Below are 27,617 nucleotides of genomic sequence, written 5' to 3'. Positions count from 1 at the left end.
CTTAGTATCGTTAGAATAAAATTTGACGTCAGCGTCCTTGAAAAGTGCGCTTATCTTTTTAATAAATGTTTGCAATGCCTCCCATTCATCACTTTCGTCAACGATTTGCGCCCTTAAAGTAACGAAAGCCTTTTTCCAACGCTTTTGAATTAATACACCGCTAATATCAGCAGTGTTGTACACCCGCAGCTCCAGGAAATAGTCTCCGTTGAGAGTGCAAGCTCGTTTTGTTGTACCGTTCGGTACACGGCTTGTAATGGACGACTCAAGCGGACCCATCCCATCAGGTTTATGTGCCTCTTCAGGAAATATTCCGAACACGTCAAACGGGTTTTTAGTTTCCATTTTTTTTGGTGCAGCAGAACTGAAACATATATACATTAAAAATAAAACAATGAAATAAGAAAGTTGTAGTTTCATTTAATAAATACTTAAAAAAATTACATGATTACCTGGGGGTTGAGGGCTTTTTGTTTTGGTTAGGGTTTTCCACTTTTGTAATATTGATATCAGCAGCGGCAACGCTCTCGTCTAAATCAAATCTAAAATAAAAAAATATGATAGTTATTACTTGACATACAACATTGATACAAGAATGAAATGCCAAAGTAGACAAACAATAGTTAGTAAGTAAATAGTATCCAGCTCACAAAGTACCTTCCACCACCAACCATCATCCAACCATCTTATAAAAAGGTTACCTGTTTGCAGTTGAAGCTTTTCCTTTCTCAACGTTTGGTCGAACGGTTCCACTGCTTGCAACAGTGACGGGTTCAAACTCTGAATGAGTCCTGAAAGGAAAATAAAGTAGAATGTCAAGATCGTAACATAACCAGGTATTTAAATGCCGGTGCTGAATTTATATTAAAATTCATAGTTCGTTTTTTTTCATAAAAAAATCGGCCAAGTGCGAGTCGGACTCGCGCACGAAGGGTTCCGTACCATTATCTATACAACATTAGCAAAAAAAGGCAAAAACATTTGGCGTATGGGAGCCCCCTTAAATATTTATTTTATTTTAATTGAATTATTTATTTTTAGCTCCCGCCTTAGCCTTCTGAACCTAACCCATCCAAGTCGCTTCTGCCCAGTTTTGTCATGCTCGCTCGCTTCGCTCGCTCGCCGCCACATAATTTAACATTGACACATTATTTTATATCATAAGTGATCTACCTAATGTATGTTATGTTAAAATAAATTACTCCATATAAATCTTATAATGTCTTAAACTTCGTGATTTTCACTCATAATCAAAGTACCAACGCACAGGACTTATCACGCTAACACACACGAGTAATATTTACCTCGACGTTTCGGCAACATTACAGTGGCCGTGGTCACGAGTAGACTGAAGTGTGGGGTGTCAAGTCTGCCTATATAAATATTATACAAATTGAAGTTAAGTATATAAAAATAACGTTATAGAATTAAAGCGTTATACGTTAAAAAATTATACTTTTTGCTGGTATAGCTAACGTTCATTATATCTTGTGAACGTTATTAATATGAAATTAGATATTTTGTAGTTATATCTCGTGGGACTTACCCTAAAAAATTACATGAAAAATACCTGGTGAAAAATATGATAGTTAGTAGACAAACAATAGTTAGTAAGTAAATGGTATTCAGCTAACAACAGTACCTAAAACAATCTTATAAAAAGGTTACCTGTTTGCAGTTGAAGCTTTTTCTTTCTCAACGTTTGGTCGAACAGTTCCACTGCTCGCAACAGTGACGGGTTCAATCCTGAATCAGATCTGAAAGGAAAATAAATTACTGTCTGGCTGGGACCACACCAAAGTATGCACCAAATGCTTTAATTTCGTTAGGAAACTAAAGCGTTACGATGGAATACATACTACAGAGAGATAGAGAGAGATATAGAGAGAGAGAGAGAGAGAGAGAGAGAGAGATTTACACATATTCGATACACATAAAAATACATTAGAGGGAAAGAATATACAGGTGATCAATCCAAATGGGTCAGTAGGGAAGAAGGCTGAAACTATGAGATATAGCGAAATTTCAAGTCAATCCAACTAGTGGAAGTGCGGCAAATTTTTTTTACTTGCAAGATTAATTGATCCATACATACATACATTGCAAGTTATATAAAAGCTTGTAAAATGTGTTTTTTTTTTCACTTATGACTCTCGCCATCAACAATAACAACGAAAAAATGTGCAGAATTTATAACATTGTTTACAGAGATTTTGAATCGGGTTCGATTCCCCGTTATCCCTCCACAGCCTTAAGTCCAAGTCATAAAATGTCCAGATGCCCAGGTTGTAGAATGACCAAGTAGTACAATGTCAAGATCGTAAAATATCCAGGTAGTAGAATGTCAAGATCGGAATAATTATCACCAGGTAGGTAGTAGAGGAGAGGGGAGAGGAGGGGGGGGATGTTTAGGGGAGTCCTATGTCCAGCGGTGGACGTCTTTTGGTTGACATGATGATAATGATGAGGTACTAGAATGTCAAGATCGTAACATAACTAGGTATTTAAATGCCAGGTGGTGAATTCATATTAATAGTATATAGTAAGTTTTTTTTAAATGAAATAACCGACAAAAAATATTTTTTTTAACAGACCAATTATTATTATTTTACTACTTTGAAGCCGGTGCCTTCGCACGAGCCAGTAGGAGTGATAGAAGCCCAATATATATATCATGTAATATAAGTGAGGTACACGACTATAGGTCTACTCTTGCTGGCTTGTGCTGTGACTTCAAACTAGTAGAAAAATATTTTCATGGTTTTTGTAGTCGGTGAAATTTTTGTAAAAAAATTAAAGCTTCATGTTAGTCGCTTATCTATATTATTGAAGATCATTTATAGCCGCGCAAGAATTATTCAGCTTTGAGGAGTTCCGTTGGTCATCTGCGATCGTCTTCATCAGTTCCAGTTAAACAAAATGATGCCTTCAGAATGCAAATGCTATGCTATGGTTTGTGTGTATTGCTACAAAACTAATGTAGTGTTGCTAGCACTCAATTGAAATTGATTACAGATAACTTGGTGACTCTATCTGTACACAATTTTGACGACTTTCGGAGCTCATAGCTCCTAAACACTATCTCAAAGCAAAAATATACTAAGAGACATATCTAATAGCACCTCACACGACAGCTTACGCTAAAAAAAAATGTTATAGTTCAGCTTTCTTAATGTGAAATCTGACCAATATTTCTTTTACAAAGGTATCCTATGTCGCCCGGAGCATAACAATAAATCGATTGACACTTTATTTATTACAATCGGATGAGTAATCTAGACGCTACGATGTAATTATTAGTTACGTAAAAACAAACATAAAATATACAGACTGCTAACATCATTTTCTTTCCTTTTGGCTTTGCCGTCGTCGGGTAAAAATAGTAAGTAAAACGTGAAAAATAGTAAGTAAAATGTTAAAATAATATGCAACGACTTTTTCGTTACGGCTACGGAGCCCTATCTTGGCGTGTCTGACACGCTCTTGGCAGGTTTTTAAAACTTAGACATTCCACGATTAAGACCGACCGAGACTTAGACATTAGTAATGATTGGACATTTTACTACTAAGTCAGTTTGCGATAAGGGCCATTGGTAAAGATAAGACATTTTGACGACCAGATGGCTAGAGAACCTGACTACGAAGCAGATATGTATGAAAAATACGAATGTTTGTTCTCGGGTCTTGGGTGTTTAATATGTATTTAAGTATGTTATCTATCTATATAATTATGTTTATCCGTTGCTTAGTACCCATAACACAAGCTTTGCTAAGCTTACTTTGGGACTAGGTCAATTGGTGTGAATTGTCCCGTGATATTTATTTATTACTAGCTGTTGCCCGCGGCTTCGCCTCCGTTGTTTTTTTCTGTATTTTCTTCCATAGAAATCTTCTGACAGTAGTGAACACAACAAAAAAATAATTAACAAAATCGGACCAGTCGTTCCAGAGTTTGCGCTTAGCAACACATTTTACGATTCATTTTTATTTATATAGATTAATTTTACAACTTAGATATTCCGCGATTTGGACCGTCCGAGTCATAGACTTGGCACGACTTAGACGTTGTAAGACTTACGATGTGGACGCAATTCCGGCACTGGACATTTTACGACTTTGTCGTAAGACTCCGGAGGGCCGGTTATGCATTATAGTTAAAACAACAAATTTGAATGCCATTTTATTAAATCAAAATCTAAAATCGAAGCCATGATTCCTAAGAACAGATTTCGCTATCTCTCTCATAGTTTCTGACTTTTGACCCATTTGGATTGATCACCCTGTAAAGTTAACATCGAATAGTATAAAGTGGAAAATACAAACTGAAACATAGATGCACAGAAAACCAGAAAAAGAGACCAACGCTGGGAACCGAACGCAGGTCCTCACCATTCCGTGCTGCGTATTATACCGCTACACCACCACTGGACAGGAATACAGACACAAATTTCTCCTATGCACCACATATCTCAGGTTGTTTGTTTCTTATTTAGTCACTTAAGCAGTGACACTAGCGACATCTATGCTTTAGCCCTCATCGTGAAACTTTCAGCATTCCATCGGAACTAACCGCTCACCCGGACAAGAGATGTCGCTATTAAGCAATCAAATTAAGATTTGTTTTGGAGTCTTTTTATATTTTTTATTTCTACTCCAAATTTTGTTACTTTTACGGTCATCAGTGAGTAAGGGCGAAATGTCGCCACCTCGAACGACGAGAGGTGCGGAATGTGAACGTGCCCAATATTATGCTACTGGTAGGTACGTAACGTAAATAAATACTAATAATTGGATTCTCTTGTTATTCATATAAATGTTACGTTACAATTTACAGAATGCAGTTGGTCAGGTTAGTAACATAATAATTTTATTCCGAAAAAACACAAGTTATATTTACTTGTAATTTTAGTTTATTTTTTATTACATGCAAGCGTGTTCATGTCCAAAAATAGATATTCATCATTAGCACTTACCCGTCACGCACAGAGACGATACCCAGGCCGTGATCTGTTTATAAAATAAAAAAGTGTAAATTTAAAAACGTAAGTAAAAAAACTCGCAAGGATTTTATAAAAGTTGAGCGGAAGCACTCCCACGCAATCATCCTTGTTAAAGAGCGCAGCGTTCCAGACGGATATAATCCAACGTCCCAACAGAGGTGACCTTGCTTGTTGCATATAATGTTCATAGACTGCAGTTGTAATCCAAATTATAGCATGACCTTCAACGTCCTTGGTGGACGGGCGCGTGTTTCCATCCACAGTTGGGGGTGTGGATTACATCTGTTTAGCCGGCGGATTACATGTAACCAAAGACAGTTGCGCTGTAACAGGCAGCGGCTATGCACGTATGCGAACGTAAATATTTGTAGGAAGTTATGACTATCATTGAAGTCCAACTAAACTAAGTTTGAAGAATCCATCGTTCCTTCAACCAACACTTGCTGCATCCACTTCCTTTTTTGTTTTTCATCGTCAATTGCGGACAAAACTGATACCTACTTGCCGCCTCCGCGCTGCTCGCGAAATTGAACGAGGTTAGGCGAATGCTTGGCAAATGCGATAGTGTGGAGAGGCACTTCGTCTTACTTCGTCCAACTCGGTCGGTATTTCGGTCAAGTTTCCCGAGTACTTCGTCGAGGAACTTCGCGAGTAGTCTGGAGGAGGCATTAAAGCAAGCAAGACCCACTTTTTAAAAATTTGGACAAAGGTGTTATTTCTACAACATGATACAAAGTACGTGATTTCAGGACAGGAGACGACTCGCTGCTGATTTGCGAGCGTGTTGGCCCGTGGATGATCTCCGTGTAGCCGAAACACAATCCATGGATGGAGACCAAGTTCCCGCTAAGGTCACCCCTGTTGGGACGCTGGTTTACGTCAGTCTGAAATGCGCTTAAGGAATCCGATCCGCTCGCAGTAGAAGCTGGGTATATATATACCGGGTGTGGCCTGTAATATGAGCAAATAAATAATTATAACATAGATCATACTCGTCAAAATGAACAACAATAGTTCAGCGACTTTTAAAAATAATTGTTTTTTTTTAATTTTTGTTACCTACACTTTAAAGTTAATTCGAAGAAGCAATGTAAAGCAAAATGCTTGATGTTTGTAGCGTGACAGGCAACTAGGGCGACGTCAGTTGTCTTCTAGGATGGCGTACATTGATAGCAGTAGGTAGGTACCTATTTAATTTGTATGAAAAAAGGAAAATCTAAAGACTCCATTATTTTTAAAAGTTGCTGAACCAATGTTGTCCGGTTTGACGAGTACATTCTAGGTTTTAATTATTTGCTCGTTACATGCCACACCCGGTATATATATATATGTCGCAGACTCGCAGAGGTGGATAATAGAGAGCAATACTATTTTTCTTTCTTTTCTTTCTTAAGTGGGTAGCATTATTTACCTGTCGAATAATAATTGCACAGAGAGATAGATAGACAGGTAAACAGATGTGTTAGGATATATGTTCAGCATAGCCAAGTGCTGGTCTCCATCTTTAGCCCTCTTCAAGGTCAGCTAATATGATAGACAAGGAGCGAAATTTTCATAGCAAAAATCAAATATTACTTTATCCATTTGTTAATCGTTTTTCTTTTACGATTAACCATTTTGGTCTACATAGGAACTACTCTTTGATTTTGGTTAACACGGGAACCTAGTTGTTGTTTCTTTAAAAAAATATGGCTCTGTCCATCGGAGGACAATTTTGCCAGTGTCTAGTAGTTTTTGCCGTTGTACGGTAAAAAAAAATCTAGAAAACGAAATATGAGAGGTAATAGTGGATGAACGATGACAGCGCCAATCATGTACTATGAATACGGGAACCTAATAAAATAATACTTATGAAAACTCAAGCGACATCGAATGTCAAATGTGACGTCACGTAATTTATTTTAATAAAGAAATTCAAGTGGCGAAAGAGGTCATAATATGCTACAGAATAATGTTAAAAGTTGGTAACATGCGAAAAATCGATAACTGGATAGTCGCTAAAACACAATGGTCAATCCCTCGTGACATTTGATTTTTGCTATAAGAATTCCGCTCCTTGGTGATAGAAATGATTACACTCTTATTTTTCTTGTAAAGCCAATCTTTATTCAATTAGGGCTTAAATTAACATTGAAGGTACTGCACGGTTCGTAAGTAACCTCAGTTGATAAGATACCGGCAAGAAACTCAACGAGGTATTATATTTTCAAAACAACACGTCACAATCTCGTCATTAGTGGCGAGATTGGAACATAGCTACGCAAGATGCTAAGGAATTATCAAAACGCGGAGAGTTCTGTGCGGAATACATTGCGTGGTCTATATATTCCAAATCTCTTTCAATCTCAGAAATAAGGATTGTTATTAGGTGCACGAGTAATTGGCGAATTAACTCAAAGCACTTAGTCGATGCAAATAGATTACGTTAGACACTTGTGCTCAGCGCGACTCCTCGATCAAGAATGCCATCTCCGTTTTATAACTGACATTAAATGCAGCAGATACCCGCAGATTGAGTATGAACTAAACACAGACCACCCCCAAGTGATACCTGACATGACCTGTCATCACTTGACGTTTTGATAAAGCAATAATAATTAAAGGAGCATTTAAAAGTACGTGATTAAACAATCATCAAAGTTGACTAATGATAGTTCGATCTTAAATTAAAATTAACAGCTTTTCCAACAGTCACCGGAAGAACATATGTGATTTTCCGACTAACGTCGATAAGCCAAAGGCTACTAGAAACAGGGAAGCTTAAAGTTCCATCTTACAGACGGACTAAAACTAAAAATTCGTTTCTGGGAAATTGCATACGTTTTCATAATAAATTCCAAAAAAGATTACAAATCAAAAAGATTAGAAGACAAATGAAACTGACACAAAATTCAGACCTATTGTCAAGAAGACGATATCTAAGGCGTATTATGAAATTAATGATTATATCATCATGGACAGGGATAATTTGGAAATAATTCCGATCCGCATTAGCGATCCCTTCAAATAGCGAACCTACTGTGTTAAAAATAATGATGTGTTAAATACTTGTGATGTATAGTCATTTAATAATATTGTAAATCTGTTTAAAAAATATATACCTCGTTGAGTTTCTTGCCGGATTCTTCTCAACAGAGGTTTTCCGAACCGGTGGTAGATTTTTTGTTGACATTCATAAGTGCTTGTTATAGCTGAAATTGAATAAAGATATTTTGACTTTGATTTTGACCTCTTATAAATGTAGCATGGGGCAGGATGTGTGTGAAAGTGGTGAACGTGTTGGCGTTGCAGTTGTGCCCACTGATGGGCGCCGTGGACACCACGCCGCGGAGGAAGTAGCGACGGGTGCCGCGGTCCTCGTTGGGGAACACCAGGCCACCGCCACCGTCGCCCTTGCATACCGTTGCACCTGCAAGACATTATAATTATAACTTATTTATATGGAGGATGCCGAGTTGACTTCAGTAGAAATTGTACCTGAGTCAGTATCGGTAAATTAATAAGTACCTACAGTAAAGGAAACTGAACTTTAATAGACGGTTACTGACATAGACGGATATAAAGAACCGGCCAAGGGCGAGTCGGACTCGCGCACTAAGGGTTCCGTACCATTATCTATACAACATTAGACATTAGCAAAAAACGGCAAAAAAAAACATTGGTTGTATGAATATTGCTAGCGGATTTATGTTGCCGGTATTAATATCGGTCAAAAAACGGAATAAAAAACATGTCTGTTGTATGGGAGCCACCCTTATATATTTATTTTATTCTGTTTTTAGTATTTTTTGTTATAGCGGCAACAGAAATCATCATCATCATCATTGTGTGGAGTCTCTAGCTGCCTAGCAACGAATACAACGCCTAGCAACCAAAACAACGCTGAAAAATAACACGTTTCTTGTATGACATACATAAAAATCACGCTGTATTCCCAAATGGGGTAGGCAGAGCACACGAAACGTTACCGCTTCGGAGCCACTTTTAGCAATTTTAGGTTTTAAGTTTGACGAAAACGGTACAATAGTGACAGGTTCTTGTATGACGACCCCTTTATATTCTTTTCTTTATTTTATTTTTAGTACCTATTTGTTGTTATAGCGGTCACAGTAATACATAACCTGTGATAATTTCAAGTGTCTAGCTAGTACGGCTCAAGAGGTAGGGCTTTGTGACAGACGGACGCACAGACAGACTGACAGCGGAGTCTCAGTATTAGGGTCCTGTTGGTACCCTTTGGGTACGGAACCCTAAAAAGAGTGAAAGGTGGGAACTTGCCGTCTGTGCTGCCGGCGCAGATCTTATCGCTGGTGACGTAGGACCAGAATTCAAAGTCCAGGTTATCGAGGCACTTCCTCACATCCACGTACGGCAGTTCGGCAGTCAAGAGCACCGGGGATTCCACGCCATCCGCTGAAGTCAGTCCCAGCCTGTAACCTGTTTACCTTATTACTAGATGAAAACCCGGCTTCGCTCGGGTAAAATGATTAGATTAGATTAGATTAGATTAGATTTATTTATTACCTTTTGAAAAAATACATTATAAGCACATGTCAGTTAATTACAAGAAATTCACAAAAGGATCGTCAAATGTATACAAAATAAATAAATCTTATTAAGTATAATAAATAGTCAGCGAGAATAAAAAATAAATAAATTTAAAATGTCAAATTAGAATTAAATTCAATAATAATAATTAAAAGCAAAACAAGAATATTCTTAAATCTAAGTCAAATTTATGCAATAGGAACCAAACGAACAATCAAATAATTAAAATGTCAAAATACAATAAAATTAAATATGAAATTAAAATTCAGTTCACAAAACTGTGAAAATGATATCAAAACAAAAACAAGAGTACAAAACAAGGTAAGTACATAAAAACAAAAATGAAATGCATATATTATGATGTCAACATAAAATCTCACTGTATTCTTTTAAAGAGTACAATGACTTGTCTAAAGCTGAGGACACACAACGACACTGACACTCATCACAAATGTCGACACTAGTGTAGATTGCGTCCTCATGGTAAGCAATTTTTTGTGTCGACATCGGTGTAAACATTTTAATGTCCCGGTTATGTGTGGTTAGCTGTCTACACGGATCGATGCTACATTGCAATTCCGTGTGGTACATTTCCTCACCATGAACAGACGTGCTGCTGCCGCGGTTGTCGCGATATGTGTTTCAATTAAAATGCGTCGTCGTAAGAAGAGATCGATATGGGTTAAAGATTGGATTAAAAGAAGAGCCCAGCTGGGGGCATATAATCAATTGTTATCTGAACTGGAAAACGAAGATCCAGAATGCTACAGAAACTTTCTGCGGATGAAACACGAAGACTTTCAATATTTATGTAACAAGATTCGATGTAACAAGAAATCGTTCCGCCAAACATTCTATTGCCGCTGTCTTTTTAATTCGATTTTTATAATCGCTATTTGATATTTGCCATAGCTCTGGCAAGCCTTCATAATATAAAATCAATAATTTTATGTCCTCTGCAGACCATGCACGTGACGCCATATTGGTCTAGCTAAAAATTTCGCGCAGGTTCGAAATTCGCGACACTTGTGTCGGACACTGCGCACGACCTGTCTCCACGGCTGCAACACAGACACTGACCGACATTGCCACAACAACTGCAACTAAGTGTCACGGCAGTGGACACACACAGACATTCGATGTATACATTGAGTGTCTAATGTCAAGTGTCGCCGTGTGTCCTGAGCTTAAAAGAAGTTTTTTTAGTGTGCGTCCAAATGTCTCATCCGAACATTCATTTTTTATGTCCGCGGGTAGCCGTTCATAAAGCTAGGGCCCAAGACGCGCGGGTTTTTATCAAGCAGCGCCAAACCGCCGCGGCACTGCTTGCAGTCGCCCGGTCTGGCGGGTTATTCTGCCTGGGATATTGACACGTTTAAACGAATTAATATTTTGGCGTGTAAACATAATAATATCGTAAACGTACTGCGAATAATGCGTCAATATCCAAATTTCTTAAATTGGTCCCTGCAAGAGTCCCTAGGCCTTAATCCTGCCATCGTGCGCAGAGCTCGCTTCTGGATTTTAAACACTCTGTCAGAGTTTGTCGAATTTCCCCACAAGATGATGCCGTACGACAAGAGTGTATGAAAATGAGCATGATACATTTGGATTAAGGCTTTCCCGGACATAAGAGGCCTAAGTTTTCGTAAGGCAAAGACGATACTGCACAATTTTTCACAAAGCTTGTCCACATGCTCTTTCCATGTTAATCCAGCGTCAATTTCAATCCCAGAAACCTGCTCGTACTGCACAGCGGCAGTGGACTTTGAACATGAGAAGTCTCAACATGGTTCCTGGTCTTAAACAGCACCACGTTGGACTTTGTGACGTTCATAATAAGCCCATTTGCCGCAAACCACTCCCTCAGCTGATTGCACACGTCACTCATCCTTTCCTCGAGCTGCATATAACTACTAGCTCTCACTACTACCGTTGTGTCATCCGCAAACAACACCACTAGACCATCAGCAACAGAGGCAACGAGATCATTAATAAAGAGCAGAAAAGAGTGTTTCCCAAGGCGGACCCTTGTGGGATTCCAATATTAACATTACCCGGCCTAGATTTGACCCTCTTTCCGTGAATTTGAACCGAGACCGTCTGTTTTCTGTCTTCAAGAAAATTTAAATATCTGCAAGGCTTTATTTTTAATTCCATAGTGTTTGATCTTTTCTAACAGTAACTGATGATTTATTACATCAAATGCCTTGGAGAGGTCACAAAATATACCTGCAACTTTATTTTTGTCGTCCAGAGCCGTTGTAATGCAATCATATAGTTTATACGCAGCTAGTGTAGTAGATCTGTTTTTCCTATAGGCAAATTGTTTGTCAGTCAGTAGGTCATTTGTCTCAAGATGGCGCATTAAGCTATCCGATAAAATCGACTCAATAATTTTTGAGATATTTTGGCACTATGGTTATCGGTCTATGGCTATCTGCGGAACATCTGTCTCCTTTACCCTTGTAAACAGGACACACCCGCGTGCTTTTCAATACATCCGGGTAAACTCCACTCGAAAACATATTGTTAAAAAAACATATATTGCATGTTTATATTGTTATATAAATAATTGTTGACGAGCTCAACCAGTAATCCCGAGATGACCGCCAGACACACAGGAGTGTGTTAATGGAGATGTCGTATACATCAAGAGTTTCGCGAGTCTTCATCATCGACCTCAATACGCGGTTTATGTCTGTGAGTGTTATTGTGGGGTAGAGTAAGTCTGGAATGTTAACATCGTGTAGGAATTCACTAAGTAATTTACAGAAGTACATGTGTTACATCGCAGGGTGTGTTTAGATGCTACCGTAAGGAAGTGTTGGTTTAGGTGCTCAGGTACTCTGTTTGGAGGAATTTCATTGGCCTGTTCATCTTTTAGTAAAAAGGTATGTTTCCCCGGTTTTGATGATATTTCCTCGTTTACAACGCGCCACATTCTCCTTTGACGAATGTAGACTCATAATAATATGTTTGATTTTTTTTTATTGCCAGTAAAGACTTTCGTACTTATCGAAGAATCTGACGTATATTCCCAGCCTTCATATTATTACAAACACTTTAACGGCTAACCTACGTATCGGTATTTCACCAGTAGATATTTCTCCTAAATCTTATTTGCCCAAATAACTATGATGTTTTTGTCTCACAATCAAAGAAATTAGACCTAAAGGGCCCCTTATACCGCCGTGGCCGTGGCCGTGGTGGGGCCTGTACGATCGATCTGATGAAAATCGACGAATCGTACCGTGTGTGGGGCCCTTAAGAGGTCACAATGGAGAACGAAATGCAAAACCTGTGACACTGTGACACGTGATGACGTGACACTAACGCCACTTTGATGTGATGACTTTGATTGACATGTTTACTTCGCAACGCCATTATATACTTAGCAATTTATTCAAGTTTATATTGAAAATACTCGATAATCGAATTTTCCGCCTACAAGTTGTCGACTCGGATTGACTAATTTTTTACGCTCTTCAATTTGATGTGCATTTCGTTCGAGTCTACCGTAGACCGGTACGAAATTATTAATATAGATAAAAGAAGAAACTGACTGACTGACTGACTGACTGACTTATAGATCAACGCACAGCCCAAACCGCTGGGGCTAGAAACTTGAAATTTGGAATATATATTCCTTAATAGATGTAGACGCGCACTAAGAAAGGATTTTTCGAAATTCCCACGGGATAGGGAAATATCTAAACTTTTTTCACTTCTTTTTGTTTGTAGTCGAATCTCCGAAACTATTGAGCCAATTTTAAAAATTCTTTCACCGTTAGTGAGCTACACTATCCTTGATTGACATAGGTTACTTTTTATCCGGGATAATGCAAACTTCTCGCGGGATAGAAATAATTAATTCAATTTCGGAGCAAATTTAAAAAATCTTACATATTATGTGATATGACTATCTCCAAATAACAAAGGCTACTTTTCTTCGGGAAATTACAAAATTCCCATGGGATAGAAAAAACTGAATGCAACTTCGGGGATGATTTTAAAAATTCTTTCACCAATAGAAAGCTACACTATTTTTCATTAGTATAGACTACTCTTCTTCGGGAAAATGCAAAATTCCCGCGGGATAGAAATAAGTGAATTCAACTTCGGGTCTGATTTTAAACGTTCTTTCACCAAAAGTAAGCTACAGTATTCCTGATTGACATAGGATACGTTTTTCCGGTAAAATCAAAAATTCCCCCGGGATAGAAATAAGTAAATTCAACTTTGGCACTGCTTTTAAAAATTCTTTCATATGATATAATTGACTATCCTCGATTGACATAGGCCACTTTTTTTTCGGAAAATCCAAATTCCCATGGGATAGAAAAAACCGAATTCAAGTTCAGAGCTGATTTTAAAAATTCTTCCACTAATATAAAGCTGCACTATTGCTGATTGGTATAATAGATTACTCTTCTTTGGGAAAATGCGAAATTCCCGCAGGATAGGTAGAAGTAAGTAAGACAATCCAAATTCGGAGCTGATTTTAAAAAATCTTTCACTAATAGTAATCTGCAGTATCTCTGATTGACATAGGCTGCTTTTCTACAGAAGAATGCAAAATTCCCGCAGGATCGAAATAAGTAAATTCATCATTGGGGTTGATTTAAAAAGATATTTTACCAATTGGGAGCTACATTATCCCTGATTGGCATACGCTACTTTTCTCCGGGAAAACGTAAAATTCCCGCGGGATAGCAAAAAGTGAATTCAACTTCAGGGTTGATTTATTTATAATTCTATACCTAACTCTACCTGAACAGTACCATGACTGGCTGACTGACAGACAACGCATAGCCAAAACTACTGGTGTTAGAGACTTGAAATTGGCATAGATGGACCTAAAGTAATACAGAGGTGCACTGGGGAAAGACTAGCACTTAGAAAATCCCATGGAATAGGAAAATATCTCAACTTTGTTTGTTTCTTTGTTTGTTGGGGGTAATCTCTGAAACTACTGAGCTGATTTAAATAATTCTATTACCAATAGAAAGCTACAATATCCCTGATGGACAGGTTTTTTTTTTAAATGCAAAATTTCCGCAGAATAAAAATAAGTGAATTCAATTTCGGGGCAGATTTTCAAAATTCCTTCTACAATAGAAAGCTACAATATGTCTTTCATAGACAATTAAGAATATTAAAATAGATCATAACAGTAATTCATGTCCCGCAGGGACTTTAAAATTTCTCGAGATGCAATCCTATATCGTGTAGGAAGTCGCCGGCAAAGAAACGCGTAGTACTTTAACGTCTTTAACGTTTCAGCGAAACAGGGTTTCAGAGTTGGTACGAATTATGAATGATTAATTACGTATGTAGGTTGATTTTTAAATTCCAAAATGTGCACCATCTGTCTAAAACAACGTCTTACTGTATTTATATTTCCATGCACGCAGAAAGTAAATGTATGTTAATTGTTACCCCAAATTTAACGCGAGCGAAGCCGCGGGCAAAAGCTAGTTATTAATATAGAAGATATAGGATATTCTATCTGTATTTCACAGGCATTACCTTACTTACACCAAATATATATGACATAGGCTATATTAAATATTGCTTCCTTTAAAATCTCAAGAAAAAACTTACCCTCCCCGAACTCGAGCTTTGCAACTGGTTCCTGTCAAACTCATCGTCCAGATCGAGGCAGACGGGCCGGATGTAAGTGTTGTAGACCACGGGCGTTGACATGATGACCAACGCGATGTCGTCTTGGTAGTGGGCTACTTCCCCGAAAAAACGAGCTGGCATCTTGATTTCTTTAACCTGGAATATAAGAGATGGAGACATTGATGGGCGAAGATATATGTAGAGGTGATAATAAGTCCACGAAATGCGATCACCGGGTTCAGTCAGACCACTACACACCGCCACCAGTGGTTGCCATATGCAACTACAGTACTTCCATTGTAGCATGGTGCCGGTGACAGCTGTCAATATCACAAGACGACGACAACGAACAACGAAGAGACGTCTAAGTGTCGAAACTTGTATAAAACTAATAATTTTAAACCCTAATCATAATTAATGTCATAAGTCATAATTAAACCGATTATTATGCTAATTTTGATGAGAATAAGTATTAAGTGAAATTCTAGGTTGGAATATTATTTGCCACTTTAGTGAGGCTAAACGGAGTTAAAAAAAAATGACTGGTAGGTATTACCGATTAATAAATACCGATAAAAACTGAAAGTCCATTAGGTCCCATTACTAAACGAGTCTCTGGTGTTAAAATTTGCAATTTAAAGTTGAATATATTGTAAACAGATCACTGAAACGAAAAATCGTCTTCGCAACTCCGCAATGATTTTAATACCTATCCAACAATACCCCACACCACGGGGTAGGATAAAAAAAAACCTCCACCTTACTACTAGGGGAGGTATCGTAAAAAAATTTTTTTTTTTTTCAAAAAAATTATCATTTGTATCACTTTCTTGCCATGGTTGCTACATATATCCGTGCACAATTACAGCTTTCTAGCACTGATAGTCTCTGAGCAAAGCCGCGGACGGACAGACATACAGAAAGACATGGCGAAACTATAAGGATTCCGTTTTTGGATACATCCGAAAGCTATTAGAACACACCTGCTCTGTAATGAAGTTCAAGTATCTGCGATGTTGAACTAATTTCCATTATTACAAAACTGGGTATTCTCGGTTCATTCTAAAATACTACATCTGTTATAAAAATGACTGATTAGTGATTACGTACGATGGTGAATACAGAACTACGCATAATTGCTAAGTTTCGTGTCGATACTACAGTTAGAGGTGAACGAAAACCAAGTTCAAAATTTTCGATACATACCTCGTAGATAGTGAGTGACGCAAATAATAAAAGCGTGTTAAACACTACACTCTATGACTGCAAAGTGTCACTTAAAGCCGATGGCTACCGCCGATATGAATCGAAGGCTGCAGTTGGCAATATGTTTCCTATGCTATAAAACTGAATATATAACTCAAGAAGAACACTCACATCAGACTTATGTGCTCCAAGGTCCATAGAATCGTTCCACGGCCGATAGATCTTGCCTAAAGCCACAGCGTACCTGCTGGCTGGGTGTTGGCCGTCATTCCAGAAGCAATGCGCAGCTGTAGAGGATGACAATGTTAAACAGAAGCGTGTATAACCTACGAACGTTTAAACAGACTTATCACGGCAGTATACTACCGTCTACTCGTGACCACGGCCACTGCAATGTAACGTCGAGATATTATTATAAGTGTGATAAGTACCGGTTGTGGTAATACTTAGTTTCGAGTGAAAATTACGAAAGTATAACAACGCTATAAAATGAAATACAGAGAATATAGATTTCAAGCCTCTTTTGTCATATCATCATCCCAACCTATATACGTCCCACTGCTGGGCACAGGCCTCCTCTCAGAACAAGAGGGCTTGGGCCATAGTTCCCACGCGGGCCCAGTGCGGATTGTGAACTTCGCACGCACCATTGCATCGCTTCGCAGGTTTGTGCAGGTTTCCTCACGATGTTTTCCTTCACCGCAAAGCTCGTGGTAAACTCAAATGTAATTCCGCACATGAATTTCGAAAAACTCAGAGGTGCGAACCGGGGTTCGAACCCACGACCTTTTGCTCGAGAGGCGATAGGTCAAACCACAAGGCACCACGGCTTCTTTTGTCATATGAAGGAAATATATTTATCAATTCGGTAATAGCTTGGGTGGAAGAGCTTTTTATTACAGGGCTTTATCCTGGCTAGCTATGAGATGTAGACCGCATTCTCATCGTGATTTGTGAAATTGAATTGTGGAGTACTATAAACTTAATTATCTAAGGTTTGCCCATGTTTGTCACGCCATTTTTGCTTTCGATTAATACGATCCGTCTATCTGTCCCATTGAATTAAGCAAATAGCTTGGTCATTCAGGCATTCTGAAGAATGATCGTGATTTGAGTTTAAATAAAGTTATATACAAGTATGTACTGTCGCACCATTCGAGTCATCGCCAATGCAGAACTTTATCTCACTAAATATCACGCTGACTTCTTCGCTAAAGATTGCACTGCCGAATAAGTGGACTAAGAAAACAACGATACTTGCCAGATATGACGACCTTGGTGGAGACCAGAGAGCCGCCGCAGACTTGCATGAAGGGGGTGTATGACTTGTCGTAGATGGCGGCGTGCCAGGGCAAGTCACCGTGAGCGACTTTTGTGCCTTTGCCGGTAATGATAATTTCTTGGCCTTTTCTAGGGGTTTTCCCGCAATCTGAAAACGCGAAACGAAAACATTTTTACTAGGTATCTTCGTCATTTAAAGAAAGAAGAGAAAAAAATTATTCGTGACAAACATAAGAACAATGGATAAATTAAGAAAATATAAAAATATAGTTTTATGTAGGTATGTCACGAAATGGTCCCAAGTCAGCAATCTGCCGGTATTGCGAACGGCGCTGGTCTTTCTTTGGGACCATCTGGTCATCATCAGTTTGTGGCATATATATTTTTAATTTTGTCAGAAATATTGATTTGCCGTCAATATTTCTGTCAAAACATAGACTTACGATTTAGAATAAAAAGTAATTTAATAATAGTAATAGTGATCTGTACAAAGTAAATATATATCTATACATGTTGCATGCTAATTGTGATTAATATGAAACTTTTTATTTAGTGCCAAACGTAAAAACGGCTGAACGATGGTTATTGAAGCTGATTGAGAGAGCACTATCAATACAGTTTGATTAATTCGAGTTAGCACTTGACAGATGGGCGTGCCTTTGGTCAATTTTCAACATTGACGTCATACAAATAAAGCCATTTTTAGTATACAGACCCACGTTTACAGATTATGTAAAAACTATTTTTTTGTATGACCTCAAAGTTGAAAATTGACTGAAGGCACGCCCATCTGTCAAGTTTTAACTCCAAGTAATCGTACTGTACGAACTTTGCCGACAAAATACTTGGAAAGACGGAGAAACGGCATATCAACAGCAGGGCTACTACGAAACTCGATGTTCGTGTCGTGCGGTCCCTCTGACACTTATACTATTTAACACGAGAGCGAGAGTGACGGTACGATACGAACTTCGAGTTTCGTAGTAGCCCTGCTGCAACGTATGGACGTAGGATGATAATAAATGACTCAATGGAATCAAACCTTCCTTTGCAGAAGTCCATACACACTTTTATTCGAATATAAATTCAAATAATTTAGTTTAAGAAAAATATATTCCATAATAATAAAATGTGTTAGTCAAATATAATAAAGTCCCCGTTTTAAAGCTGAACCCTGGGCAGCTAGGATAGCTATAAATATTTTTTTTAATTTATGACGGTGGAAGCATTCTACACTTTCACTGAACGTAGTGATATAGTTACATGTTTAGTTTTAGTTTTGTAACTGTCCCATACATCCCTGTATTATTATTATTTATTTCTTGTAATTTTGACTCAATTTTATACAGTAGTTTTTAAGTATTTTATTTATAATTATTTTATTTTGAAAAAATGACTGCCAAGTTTCTTGCGGCGCATTCTTCTTGGCAATGATGGTCTTTCCGAAAACGCTGGTAGTTTGAAATAAACTACATGTAAAATTGCCCATTGCGGCCTATTTACTGAATCATTTTTTAATTTTAATTTGAACAGGTATGTGCAGTGTGGAGCTGTACCTACTTAGCGCACCAGAATCTAAGAGTCCCAACTTCCGACCAGCGTACGCAAGATAGTGTTCGTGCTGCCCCAAAACACGCGTTGAGGTGGCCCGCTTCATGATTATGGCATGAAAGCCGTCAATCCTCCTCTCCGGAAATAGCGGAGTTCAGTTTACATAGAGAACAATAATTTCTGTCAAATTACATAATCTTTTTTTAAATTAGATTAGATTTTAATTTTAGAACAAAAATGAATGGAACAGTATGCTGTGTAGTAATGTAACAAATGCTGCATGCTGCTAATGCAAGAAGTAGAAATCAGTTGTAAAAGGGAGAAAGCATAAAGTTATGTAAAAATATTATAAAACTTGAGACTAGTTATAGATGAAAAAGAAAGTGGATTAACTGGTCCCCCTTCGAAAGCTGAACACTGGGCACCTAGGTATGACTGTGTGGAGCTGTACCCAGCGCGGCAGAATCGAAGAGTTCCATCTTCCGGTCAGCGTACGCAAGATAGTGTTCGTGCCGCCCCAAACGCGTCTTAACATTGAGGTGGCCCTCTTCCTGATTATGGCATGAAAGCCTCCAATCCGCCTCTCCGGACATATTGGAGTTCAGTTTACATAGAGAACTTTTGCCAGTATTCTTTAGGAATGGCTGATGATACCTGGCTGGCAAGTGGCGACGTGGTCCCAGGCGCCATCGACGCAGTGCATGTTAAGAAGAACCTTGCTGGAGTAGTAGACTGGGTAGTTGCATATCGGCACGACGACCGTGCCGTGGGGTTCAAGTTCGTGGCACAACCGGGTTCCGCCTAGTATGCCATCGCCGGTCACTTTGCAGAAATATTTAACGCTTGGATCCGGTGTGAGTCTGCAGAACCCTAGAAATAAGTTTAAGTGTGAGTTTCGTATCAGCTGCACGCAATCGGAAATTACTATTGGGTTGTTTCTTACTCTCTGCAAGCATTCTTCTTCTATTCTTCTCTTCTTATCTTTCAAACCACTTGTCTGGTTTACCTAATCTTAAATTAAGTGTTTGTAAATTGTTCCCTATCGTTGGAAATTTTCTGAAAATGTATTTCTAAACCCAATTTCAGTCTCCCAAATGACAGTTTCAAGCAGAACAAATGATCTTTACGTTTCTGAAGACCGAACAAACTTGCGGTGAACTCAAATAAGATTGTAATATTTCTGCAAACATACGTGGTGCTCCTGAACATCGTGAGTTTTACCCCAAAAATGAAGATTAGAACAAAATTCAAGAACTAAATACTTACGGGTGCACCGTGGCATGGGATGCTGCCAATCGTTATTGCTGAAGCAATACGTAGCATTGTTCCCAATAACTCTGTACCCGGGATCGCATGTGACCTTTAGTATGGCCAAGCCGTAGGTTTGTCCAGGCACGGCTTCTGGCCTGTCGTGGACGGTGTACGTGCCATGCGCCGGATACGGGGGCAAAATGCACCCATTTGATCTGATGTAAAAAATATGTGTATTATTATTGTGTGTTAATTATTGTGTTTATTTACGAATATTCAATGATCCTGTGGACTTACAGCATTGGCCAATTGCCTAATTATATATCATGCAAACCTTTCTCAAAGTAAATCATTATAGACCTTGGCTTTCGCTGGGGCGTAATGTTGTACTAAATTTTATTATAACCCGTTGGTTAGTAAAATATTAATGTGATTCTCACTTCTCATCGTTCTTATTTTTATGCGTTTAAAATCTAATTTTGTCAAAATCACGCGCCGTACAGCCCGTATAGCTGCATAAGAAGCTGCAGGTCACCCGCGGGCGACCCGCGCCCCGCGCCGAATTTATTTTAATCGAACTTATTCGAAAATCGAGCTGGTCACGTCACGGCAAACAAAAGCCGCGAGTGTTTCAATACGCTGCAATTTTAAGTATCGAAACTGCAAAAGAAGATAAAACATTAAGAAAATCTCGAGTGACGAAAGTGATTTGACTCCGGAGTCCATTACATTAGACGCCTTAGGCATTGTTAATAATCTACTCCCAGAGTAGTCGAAGGAGAAATATAATATAAATAGTATTTTAATAAGTAAAATACCTGGGTGACCGAGGATAGATGCTTTTACTGGTAGCCTTGGTTTTTATTGTCTCGCAAAAGGTGAGAAAAGTATCTTAGAGTAATACTCATTGGGGATAAAACTGATTTTTTTTCACTACTCTCAGGACTCCATCTTAATTCTGTCGCTTCCCTCGGGAATTAACTCACAGCACCCTCGCTACGCTCGGGACTTAAATCTGGACTCCTTCGCTACGCTGAGGGTTCAATATCGCGCCCATGACATAATACAGTGCTTTATCCCCTTAGTGTACAATCTACTATTTTTTCTTCTTCTTTCGTCTGGGGCAAAGGTACTGGCTCGTGCATACGTAAATATGTACTATAACGTGTGGGCTCCACAGAAAACGAGCGTTGCTGCACATTACGTGTGACACACATGCTGAGTGGAGACCTTTTTGGTGTCCTGTCGAGTCACTACGTAACTTAGTTTTTTTTTTATTGTTAGTTTTAGGGGCTGTTTCACCATCCATTGATTAGTGTTAACTGGCGGTTAGGAGTGATGTCTCTATTTGTTGTCGGTTAACGCTAATCTGCAATGGAAGATGAAACAACCCCTTAGTGTTTTAGTCTTATTACTGTGAGGTGGTGACGGTGGTGGTGGTACTGATGGCACCAAATAAATCTTTCTTTCTTTCAATGTAAGCAAAATGTTTGATGTTTGTAGCGTGACAGGGGACGTCAATTGGGCTCGATCCTTCGTATTGTCTGGTTGTTGTGTCTTGTGTTGTGAATAATAAATGTATTTTCTTTATTTTCTTTCATTTTTAAAAATGGAAAATCTACAGATTCCATTACTATTTTAGAAGTCGTTAAACTAATGTTGTCCAGTTTGTCAAGTACGATCTATTGAGATAAATTTAAAAAAATATTGCGATAAATTCCTCAAAATCTCAACCGCTGAGTTGAATTATTTTTTTAGAAATATTCACAGGTTTTTGCCAAATATCAGAATGATTGCCAGATCAAATGGTTATCATGAGCGAAGCCGCAGATAGTTTCGTATAATATTTGCTGTCAGTCGTTTCATTAAGTCCTGTTATTTCAATTATCCATCATTAGCACTTACCCGCTTTGAGCTGCGCCTGCGGCCAACCCGCACACTAGAAAAAATAACACAGTATATAGGTCGAAAATACAAACTGAGACATGGATGCACCGAAAAACCAGAAAAAGAGACCAGCACTGGGTATCGAACCTAGGTCCACGGCAATCCGTGCTGCGTGCTATAACCCCTACACCACTGCTGGACAGGAATCTAGACACGAATTTTTCCTATGCATACATATCTCAGGTTGCTTATTTCTACTACGCTAATTAAGTAGCAGCACTAGCGACATCTATGTTTCGTCGACAGACGTCACACTCTTTCGGTAAAAAACAATCATACAGTATATAGGTGGTAAAAATGCATAAAAAAATACGACTGCTTTAAAAAAACTACTAAAATAAAAACTAAGAATGTAAAAACAAGTCTAAAAAATACTAAAGTAAATAGCCCCTGTGGCATTGTGCCCAAAAGGCTGGCAGCGTTTCCTCGTTGAATATATCTATACTAATTCTTTGAGACAGATAGCTGCCGGCCTTCCACACCTTCACTCTCCAGTTGTGTTAATTAGCAAATTATTGTCGTGTTGATGAAAATGTAAGCGAAATAACAATCATCAGTGACCCAAAACATCCAAACGTCGGCGCGAAACCAGTTTGCTAATAAAATCATTTTGAAATAACAAAGTCAGCCATGCGCAAGTCGGGCTTTCACGCAAAGGGTTTTGTAACTTTTTATAATCATTTTATTTCCATTTTACAACTCGAGCATAAACACCGAACGTTTCGTGTATCTATATAAAAAAATAGTACGTAAATATTCTTTTCATCCCATTTGATCGTCAATTATGTTATTCCATGCCTGTTTACTTAAGGATAATGGCCTAAATTGTTCCTCCCGCGAGGTAATGGATGTACGTGTAGTTTTTCCTCCCCAGGGAGGAAAAGCTTAGTTTTTAAATTTGCTAACAAGTGAGTAGGTACGTCATTTCAGACTAAAGAGATTTCAAGTCAGCCAACGTTTTATTTATATCTTTAAAACTAAGCTATGACCCAATTTTACATCACAAAACTTATCTACGCTTCATGAAACTACGTTATTTTATATTTTAAATTTATATTAATTTTTTTTTAGCATGTTGGAAGAAACAGTTCTGTTCTTAGCATTATCTATGATAGACGACTTGAAAAAAAGTGACAATCAGGGGGCTAATACGAAATTCGAAAATTGAAGTTCGTATCGCATCGCTGATGCTAATAATTACTCAATACGAGAGGGACGGTACAAAATACTTAATTTTATTTTTTGCATTTTTATCCTCGCAATTTGATAAAATCATTGTGTAGGCGTCGGGCTTCTAATAGACTCTCGTTAGTAATCTCCTTCTTACAGCCCTCAATTCACAATTTACTATTATTGAACACCACAAATCGATATAGTGGAATATAAAATGATATATTAGGCAAGGTTGTCTAACCTTCTCGGTCGGGTTTCCTTTAGGTCTTATCGTTTAAAAGCGATGGCTCGAAACACGATTTTATATTTTTTTTTTATTAAAAAAATGCTTAAGTTTCTCAGTGCACATAATTGTTTATTTTTCACCCTAATGTGACAACAAACAGATCACTGAATTGAAAAAAGACCTATCCAATGATACCCCACGATATAGGGTTAGTCGAGAAAAAAAATCACCCCTACTTTACGTCTATGGGATGGGAGGTACCCTAAAAAATTTTTTTTTTACTTTTTTATTGTACCACTGTCGGCGTGACTGATATGTATATTCAAGTCAAATTACAGCTTTCTAGTACTAATTAACGGTCTCTGAGCTTACCCGCGGACAGACAGACGGACATACATGGCGAAACTATAAGGGTTCCTAGTTGACTACGGACCCTAAAAACAAAAACGTTGCTTGGTATTGAATAAATATAAATTTCATAGCCAGGCACAAATTTTATAAGTGAGCTACCTATGTGTGTGTGTGTGTATGTTTGTTTTTTTGACATTCATAAGTGTTTGTTATAGCCTATATTGAACAGAGATATTTTGACTTTGACTTTGAGATGTATGCGTGTGAGACAGTGTTGATCAAAATCAAGTAATATTTTTCTAAGAATTTTGTATTTTGTACGGAATCTTCCAAGTTTAGGTACATTTGATACCTTACTCATAAACTACAAATAATTCTCAAGCAAAGTTAACCGTTTTAGTTTTCCATGTAAATTTTATATAATGTACCTACTTACTACCATCATGATTTTTTCAAACTTTTCAAACCAACTGTTTAGCTTTTAGAGGGGAGGGGGAAGCTCGATTTTACTTAAGAAAAATCGAAATTTAAAGTTGATTATTTCACATATTTATTTATTTTTTGTTTCTATACTTAGCCTCTTCACACCTCCAGGGTACAACAAAAAAAGCTGGCGCAGCGGCTGAAACGGCCGAGAGCAGGAAAATATTAAAATACCAGGGTCTCGGTTAAGCATACAACTTCGTTGCTATCTATTTAGAGACACTGGGTCCTTGGGGTCCCAGCCCATACAAATTAATTAAAGAAGTGCAAAAGCGCCTGGTCGACACAACTACTCTCAACGAATGCTGCCAGCCTTTTGGGCACCTTGCCACGGGGGCCGTTTTAGGGTTCCGGAGCCAAAATGGCAAAAACGGACCCCTTATAGTTTCGCTATGTCTGTCTGTCTGTCTGTCCATCCGCGGCTTTTCTCAGGGACTATCAATGCTAGAAAGCTGTAATTTTGCACGAATATATATGTAAGCTATGCCGACAAAATGGTACAATCAATTTTTTTTTTTTAATTTGATTGTACCTCGGAAGTAAATTGGGGGTGATTTTTTTTCTCATCCAACCCTATAATGTGGGGTGTTGTTGGATAGGTCTTTTAAAACCAATAGAGGTTTGTTAAAACGATTTTTCGATTCAGTGATGTGTTTGCGAAATATTCAACTTTAAATTGCAAATTTTCATAAAAATCGAGCGTCCCCCCCTCTAAAATCTGGGTGGAAACATTTGAAAAATTCAGGATGGTAGTAAGTATATCAAACTTGGAAGGAAAACTGTAACGGCTAAGTTTGCTTGAGAATTATTAGTATTTTATGAGTAAATAGCAGCCTAAGGTATAAAATATACCTAAACTTGGAAGATTCCGTATAAAATACGAAATCCTTAGAAAAATATTACTTATTTTTTTCGTAATGGCTACGGAACCCTATTTTGGGCGGGTCCGACACGCTCTTGGCCGGTTTTTTAGATTTAATTTAGCTGGTAGTCAGTTTTTAAGTAAGGTTAGTTTATAGCTAAGTTTTACTCATAGTTATTTTTTCTTAATATTTATGTGTATTCTCTGATAATTACTGTTTTCGCAAATAGACAACTGAATCGAAAATCGTCTTCACAATCTCGCAATTTTTGTTTTTGCTTTTAATAAACCATTTTGGTTTTTGTTTTTTTTTGTGAATTATTTTAAACCTGACAAACCATACCCCCCCCCCATACACTATAGGGTTAGACAAGAAAAAAAACACCCCGACTAAGTCAATGTAAGTACCCCAAAAAAAATTTTTTTTTCATTTTTTTAACCGTTTTGTCGGCTTTGTTGCTACATCTATCCGTGCAAAAAAACAGCTTTCTAGCACAGACTCTGACCTGTGTCTCTGAGCAAAGCCGCGGAAGGACGGACAGACAGAGGGATTATACGAGGTTTATGCCATTATTGTTTCTTCCTATTCGCGATTCTGCACAAAATAAATTCCACACAGCTGAATTTGATCACATGCGTAATGCTTCACAGTCATTATTTCTACGCAGTCTTGTTTCTTCCTATTCGCGATTCTGGACAATATGAATTCCACACAACTGAATTTAATCACATACGTAATGATTCACAGTCATTATTTCTACGCAATCTTGTTTCTTCCTATTCGCGATTCTGCACAATATGAATTCCACACAACTTAATTTACTCACATGCGTTATACTTCACGATACTATCTTTATCTTTTATTCTATCTATTTTCTATAATATCTTGTTTCTTCCTAGTCGCGTTTATAAAAAAAAAAAAAAAAAACAGACTGCGTGAGTCGCTTTTCCCGCGGTAAAAATTATCATGGTCGCGAGCTTTAAGTTATGTGAACGGAACACCTTGAGACGAAGCTTCCCGAAGGCAGCAGCAGCCTAAATAAAATAATAATAATAAACAGGGACGACTGAAATTAAAAAAAAAAAATTTTTTTTCTCCGCCCCAATTTTGTCCGGGTTCGATTCCCGGTTATGTATGAGATTTTTAAAAAAATAATTACAGAATCGTGAAGTATAACGCCTGTGATTAAATTCAGTTGTGTGGAATTCATATTGTGCAGAATCGCGAATAGGAAGAAACAAGATTGCGTAGAAATAATGACTGAATATCATTACGTATGTGATTAAATTCAGTTGTGTGGAATTCATATTGTGCAGAATCGCGAATAAGAAGAAACAAGATTGCGTAGAAATAATGACTGTGAAGCATTACGCATGTGATCAAATTCAGCTGTGTGGAATTTATTTTGTGCAGAATCGCGAATAGGAAGAAACAATAATGACATAAACCTCGTATAATCCAGACAGAGACGTGGTGAAACTATAAAGGTTCCGTTTTTGCCATTTTCGCCAACATTACATTACACTTACTGTTTATTTAAACAACCCATTAAATAATATTTCCATTGTAATATTATCATGCTTAACAATGTATTATTACTCACCGATCAGAAGATATAAGCAGTAAGACATGTGCATTATCACAAAATAGGTACGTCCGCTCCGTCGGAACTCCTCGGACAACTGAAGCGGCGTCAAATCAACGGGAAAGTCAGAAAATAAGGAAAAAATCTAACAAAAAATGATATCACATCAACATTTAGCCATCGTCAAGCAAAATATAAGCAATTAATTCGCTCCCGTCGTCTGTATTTGGGTGAACACCAAAAAGATGCGTCAGCAGGTAATTAAAGTTACCATGAACTTTTTCCAGAATTAATAATACATTTGTATGGATAATTTTCGTGACACAATGGAAAAATTAACAGTAATTATAAATACGTGGTAACGCAGCTTTAACAGGTGTGCAACTTTTTGGTCTTCACCCATTTCCGGATAAATACAAAATAGGGCTCTTCAAGGTTAGAGTGAATAGGCTGTTACGGAACAAGTGAGATACACCTTTGGCCTCACTGCACTAACATCAGGTGAGATAGGGGTAATCACGGTC

At 37.9% G+C, this 27,617-nt stretch overlaps 1 protein-coding gene across 1 annotated transcript; it reads right to left on the bottom strand.

Moving 5' to 3' along the window:
• Positions 1 to 452: 452 nt before the first annotated feature.
• Positions 453 to 27,220, bottom strand: LOC141443117 (modular serine protease-like). Its single transcript, XM_074108328.1, has 14 exons — positions 27,112 to 27,220; positions 22,371 to 22,404; positions 20,481 to 20,680; positions 19,869 to 20,084; positions 17,644 to 17,811; positions 16,554 to 16,669; positions 15,156 to 15,332; positions 11,298 to 11,451; positions 9,279 to 9,437; positions 8,230 to 8,409; positions 4,974 to 5,007; positions 1,669 to 1,757; positions 702 to 791; positions 453 to 542 (listed from the first exon to the last, which is right to left on the bottom strand). Exons 1-14 carry the CDS (start codon positions 27,143 to 27,145, stop codon positions 532 to 534), a joined length of 1,662 nt encoding a protein of 553 aa, XP_073964429.1. The 5' UTR covers positions 27,146 to 27,220; the 3' UTR covers positions 453 to 531.
• Positions 27,221 to 27,617: the final 397 nt, after the last annotated feature.

Source organism: Choristoneura fumiferana, chromosome 26 (genome assembly GCF_025370935.1).
Source record: "Choristoneura fumiferana chromosome 26, NRCan_CFum_1, whole genome shotgun sequence".
Taxonomy (NCBI): Eukaryota; Metazoa; Arthropoda; class Insecta; order Lepidoptera; family Tortricidae; genus Choristoneura; species Choristoneura fumiferana.
The sequence above is the reverse complement of the archived record's forward strand: the minus strand, read 5'-3'. Positions and strand labels throughout refer to the sequence as shown.